At 49.8% G+C, this 6,029-nt stretch overlaps 1 protein-coding gene across 1 annotated transcript in view; it reads right to left on the bottom strand.

Moving 5' to 3' along the window:
- Nucleotides 1–1,664: 1,664 nt before the first annotated feature.
- Doc2b (double C2 domain beta) overlaps nucleotides 1,665–6,029 on the bottom strand; it is a 28,381-nt gene continuing 24,016 nt past the window's right edge. The window contains exon 9 of the mRNA XM_085695328.2: nucleotides 1,665–5,931. Coding sequence (XP_085551454.1) covers nucleotides 5,795–5,931 — 137 coding nt within the window. The 3' untranslated portion in view covers nucleotides 1,665–5,794. The remainder of the gene's footprint in view (nucleotides 5,932–6,029) is intronic.

Raw genomic sequence — 6,029 nt, 5'->3', positions numbered from 1 at the left:
TCCCAAGTACTGGGATTAAAGGCATGTGCCACCATCACCTGGCCAAGTTTGTTTTTAAGTTTTATGTGTATGGGTGTTTTTCCTCCATGTATGTACACATAGCAGGTATATCCCTGTTGCTCACACAAGCCTGAAGGAGTCCAGTTGATCCCTTGGAACTGGAGTTACAGGCAGTTGTGAACTTCCATGTGGTTGCTAGACATCAGGTTCCCTGTAAGAACAAGTTCTCTAAACTGTTGTGACATCTTCAGCCTTTTATGAGCATTTCCAAGCAAATGTGATGAGAAAAAACAACTTGTCTAGCACTTCAGGAAGTTGGAGCAAGGATTCCGAGTCAAAGGCCAGCTTCAGCTACATAGTGATTGGAAGGTCAGCCTTTATAACATGAGGCCACAGAGAAATCTAAGGTAATTATGAAATCGAGGAGAGTAGGTTCAGATTTTTTAGATCTCTATCAGATGCTGAAAAATGGGCAACCAGGAAGGCTGTGAAGGTGCCTGAACCAAGGACAGTTGTTACTCCCACTGCTTTGATCTGGGTTGCAAAGGGTGCCACCCAAAGTTTGAGCTCTTGGTTTAGCAGTGTCATCTGAACACTGGGTTCAGTTAAAAAAAAATTAACTCCTACATTTATATGTATATTGATGTTTTGTCGGTGTTGTCTGTGTCCGCCATTTGTGTGCAATGCCTACAGAGGCCAGGAGAGTCGGATACCTGGAGCTGGGAACCTAAGTCATCTGGAAGAGCAGCCAGAGCCCTGGTTTTGTCATTTTGTTTTGAGACAGGGTCCTGTTATGCAGCATTAGATGGTCTTGTAATTCAGTATGTAGACCAGGCTGACCTTTAATTCCTGCCTTAATCCTGAGTGTTAAGATTAAAGGTATATGGGGGCTGGAGAGATGGCTCAGCGGTTAAGAGCATTGCCTGCTCTTCCAAAGGTCCTGAGTTCAATTCCCAGCAACCACATGGTGGCTCACAACCATCTGTAATGAGGTCTGGTGCCCTCTTCTGGCCTCCAGGTATACATGCAGAAAGAATATTGTATACATAATAAATAAAATAAATATTTAAAAAAAAGATTAAAGGTATATTCCTCTGTGCCCAGCAGTCCTGCTTAAAAAATATGTGTGTGGTGTTTTTCTGCATATATGTATGTTTATGTGCCATACGCATGCAGTCCCTGAAGAGAACATCAGTCTTCGAACTGGAGCTAGACAGCTGTGAGCTCTCAGGTGGGATTCAAACTACAGAAGAGCAGCCAGTGCTCTCAACCCCGGAACCGTCCCCAGCTCCTCTGAGAGGTTGTGTTCTGGTGATTAAACATGACCATGTGTTTGCAAAGCTAGCTCTTCACCAACTGAGCAATCTCCTGTCCAAAAATTATACATAAAAACATACTACACAAACTAGAGAGTGAACAAACACACTTGAATGTTGAATCATTGAAAATTTAGAGGTTACTGAAATCTAATGGGGGAAAAAAAAGCACGCCAAACCTTATAGGGCACAATGAAAGCATTGCACTGGGATGTTCATGGTTACGTGATGCAGCAGAGGCAAACCCACAGAAGAGATGAGGGTCGTGGCCCCTAAGTGGAAATAGGAAAACAGGAAGAGTCCACGAAATGTAGCTTTTTGAGACAAGATCTGAAATCTTTAGCCAAATTCATGACAGACAGGAACTACCATGCCTGCCCAGGTTTTAATGAAGCACACAGCCTTGCCCGTGGTCCTCTGCCCTCATTCCTTGCCCATTCCACTTGGTCTCATCGGGCTCCTTGAAGTTCCCTCCACCTGGAACATGCCTCTCAAGTATTCCGTCATCAGTGCCCTCTCAAGTCAATCAGTCATCTGTGGAGGTCGCATGCTCTTTCTCGTACTTAGCATTAATGCTAATCCTGGCCGTGTGGGTAGACCTGCTGACCAATAGCACCGTTCCTGGCTGCAGCATTTCCAGAGATCTGGGCTTGAACTCTGTCTGTGTGGTTTGCACAAACATTTTAACTTCTTGTTTATTAAAAACTTTATTGTGTGTGTAAGTGAGGGAGAGGAAAAGGCGGGAGGGGGAAAAGGAGGTCGGTTGAGAGCGTGCTAGCTGGCTTGGGTGTGTGGAGGTCAAAGGATAACTATTTTCTCTCGTTTCTCAGGTGTCCGTTCATCCCAGGTTAGTTGGCAGGAAGGCTCTGGACAGTTCTCCAGCTCTACCTCCCATCTGACCCCCCCAGGAGTTGCTGGGATTATTACTTTGTCACTTTTTTTTTTTTTTTTTTTTTGAGACAGAGTCTTAACTATGTAGCCGTGGCTGTTCTGGAACTCGATGTACAGAGCAGGCAGGCCTCAAACTCAGAGATTGTTCTGCCTCAGCTTGTGAATGCTGGGATTAAGGGTGTACACCACTCTAGACAATAGCTTACCTTTTTTTTTTTTTGTTTGTTTTGTTTTGTTTTGCTAGACAGGGTTTCTCTGTGTAGTCCTGGCTGTCCCGGAACTCCCTCTATAGCCCACCTGGCCTCGAACTCCGAGATCCACCAGCCTCTTCTTCCAGAATGCATAGGACACCACCTCCCCGCCACCACTTCCCGGCTTCATCTTGCCTTTTGATTTGTGTTTCAGGAATCAAAGCTTGTGTGGCAAGTGCATCTGATCAGCCCCGTATGTTCGAATTTCAGAGTCTCGGTTTCCTTATTCATAACTTGGGAGCCTGTTTCAAAAGGGACCATAGCGAGGAGTAAATGAGGGGCAGGAGGGTCACCATAAATTGGATACTAGCCTGGTTTACAGGTGAGACCGTTTCAAAAAACAAAGAGTACATGCAACATGTAAACCCCAGTTGCCTTTCGCTTGTGCCCTCCAGATCTTCCAAGGAGTCCCCCGGGCTAGTGCGATCGCAGTACAACGTTCCCATTTACTTTGAATTATATATCGTTATAAATATTAACAAATAAGACTTAAAAAGGACACCTTCGGGAAGGTCAGACGAAAGTACAAAAATTGTGTCGTGGCGCTGCAGTTTGAGGATGTACTCTGCAGTCGTCACGTGGTAGCAAAACCGTAAGCAGTGCACGAGTCCGCGTCGACGACAGCCGGAGTCCATGCATCGGGAGGTTCACTTGGCTGGAGGACAAAAGGGCCAGACATGCTTGGCCCAGGCTCGACTGGTAGGCCGGCCGCGGAGGTGCAGCTCCTCGTTCTCGCCACTAGAGGTCAGGAGGTCACCGCCTCAGGCTTGGAAAACGGGCTCGTTTGGGGATTGGCTAAGGGTGGCGGTGGGCACCACCAGGATGAGAGGTGGATGCCGAGCTTCGGGAGACGCCCTGGTTACTGACCCGACTTTGGAACGACCTCTGTTTTTGGTATCAAATTTCCTCTCTGCAACACTGATGGATCAGAAGCAAGAAACCCGTTTGGGGTGAAAGGATGCGCTGATTCTGAACTTCGCAAAGGGCTTTTCCTTTAACAGAGATGGAATGACCCAGGGATTTGTAAGTGCTCCAGGACCAAGGGAAACTTCCATCACTTTAGTGGGCTTCTGTCTGGGCGCTCACACGTGAGCCAATCGGCTGGAAGCCCCATCTCCTACCCTGTCTGTCCCTGGGGTTCACAAGGACCATCTCTGAAGCCCAAGCCCCGCTATGCCTGGGACAACAGAGGGATCCAGGTTCTTCCACTTGAGCCCTGTTCTCTTGCTGGGCCCCAGTCACCTCATGTCTATCTAATAAGCACTTCTGCATCTTTAGGAGGCTGCCAGGCTCCTTTCAGAACAGGACTTCCCAAAGGGCAAATACTGAATAACTCAGAGCTCAACCAGGTGCCACACCTTCCTTGGGCCCCCACAAGCTCCAGTTTCTAACTGTGTGGGGAAACCGGCAGCCTTGACACTAAGTCCTTTGACCTCAGACTGGGGATAGGGCAGCTGAATTCCAGGGCTTGGCTCTGGCCTTTTGGTAAACCCTAAATGGCACAGAAGATTTCAAGACCAGATAGAGGGTGAGGAGGCCGGAAAGTACAAGACTCCTCTGTAACAGACTTCAAGTCTCAGCGATTCAGGAGGGAAAGGGTTTGATGTTAAGTCTTGTTTCAGCTCCTCCCAGTTTGGTGGCCCTAGAAGTTTTTCAACTCCTCTGAGACCATTTTCACTTATAAAATTGGTTGACCAAGCCAGCCACCACACAAGATGGTGAAGATTCAATAAGGTGCCTGCCAATTCTGTAACATAGGTAAAAACCTTTTCAAGAAGGAAACCCAGTCTCTGTAAGCAACAGGTGGCTGGCTGCCGTAGGGAAGGCCAAGTGGGGAAGGCTGGTGAGTGCTTGGGATTGGAGTCATGACCCAGGACCCTGGATCCTTATTTTAGCTAAGGAAGACTTAGGGCAGGACATCTTCCCTCTCAGGACTCCCAAGCCTCGTTACCCAGAGATGGGTTGAACAAAATGGGGCTTTGGAATGATGGTGGAATTCCTTAGTTCTTCGTTCCTCCTCGCTTCCTGGAGCCCTAGTTGGCAGGAGACATTTGGGGGTTTCAAGATTGAGATGTGTCCCACCCTATCCCAGAAAGTAAGGCCAGAGCTCTCAGCTCCTGAGGGCAGAAGCCCCACCTCCACCCCTTCCCCCAAACAAGGCTCTGTCTTCACTGCTATTTCTGAAGACAACCCACTGCCTTGATAGGTTCAGGATGCCATGGAGTCTTGAGGGACCCAACATCAGCCTGAGCTGTGGAGATGAGGAAGAGAGAGGTGGGTGGGAAGGAGGAACTCTTGCCTCTTTTCATGCTAGTAAGATTCCTTTCTCTTCTCCCTGAAGCCGAGGGAAAGAGACTTCTGCTGAGAACAGAAGCAGGGTGATCTCTTGGGAGCGAGATCAAATGGGAGAGCTTGGGTTTGAACAACCTCAGTTTCCCTAGAGTGCTGTACTATACTATAGTGCCCAAATCCTGCCTAAAAACCTAATACTGCCCTAGAGCAACCCCAAATCCCCACCCATGACTCCCTGTCCCAGTCCTGACTCCTACCCCAGGCCTTCTACTCCCTAAAAACCTAATGCTGCCCCAGAGCAACCCTAGATTCCCACCCATGACTCTGTCCCAGTCCCCTGACACCTACCCCAGGCCTCCTGCTCTCCGTATTTGGCTTTCTCTTAGTTTCAGAGCCACAGCTGGCTTTTCCAGGCCATGCTGAGTCCTGACTCCCCTAAGATGCCCAATCTGTCCTCACCCTCTGGCAGACAGCGGTACCCACAGTCCCTGCAGACAACTGGCTGCTCCTGTTTGCCTCACCTCTTTGAGGCAATGTGTACACCCAGATCCCCTGCTAGACAAGGACTCCCTACCCTGGTGGCTCAGACTCTATCTGTCCATCAAAGCCTGGCATGAGTAAGTTGGGAGCCCCAGTTGACTACATGGCCTGTCCTAGAGTTCTGGGCTCCACCTTCCCTCTGGGGTCTCCAGGCAGCCAGAGTACCCCCACTTCTGTGCTTGTAGCATGTGTTCTGTCCCTTACCTCCCCAACAGGTCCTCCCCCTAGATAGCCCTTCCTCTGGGCGGAGCTGAGGGTGAGGACTTCTTCCAGCTCCAGCCCTCCTAGGCCCCAGGGGGCTGAAACAGGTCCAACAGTTGTGTCTTCCTGTCCCTGGGGGGCGGGGGCTGGGTTCTCTGTGGCCTCCAAGCAGGGGCTGCAGTGGCTATGTCCGAGCAGACAACCTGGATCTTGCCCATTGTGAGGGCCACAGCCCTTGACGGCAGCTGAGAAAGCCCAGGGCAGGGCCTGTGTGGGCTGGGTGGGTGGCAGCAGATGGGGCAGTCAGTCGCTGAGCACAGCTCCTGGGAGCTCATTGGTGAGTGTGTGCCAACGCTCAATCCTTTTGTCCTTGTTCTTCAGACAGTCAAACCAGTGCTTCAGGCGCTCACCCTTGGCGTTGATGCCCAGAACCACTCCACCTGTGGAAGAGGCCAGGGGCCACCGACTCAGCAAGCCAGTGTCTGGCCCTCCCTCCTGCCCACCTGACCCAGTACTTGATGTCATATTCTTCCTCTGC

The sequence above is a fragment of the Myodes glareolus genome, chromosome 9 (genome assembly GCF_982192425.1).
Source record: "Myodes glareolus chromosome 9, mMyoGla1.1, whole genome shotgun sequence".
NCBI classification, from domain to species: Eukaryota; Metazoa; Chordata; class Mammalia; order Rodentia; family Cricetidae; genus Myodes; species Myodes glareolus.
This window is presented reverse-complemented; position numbering and strand designations above follow the sequence as displayed.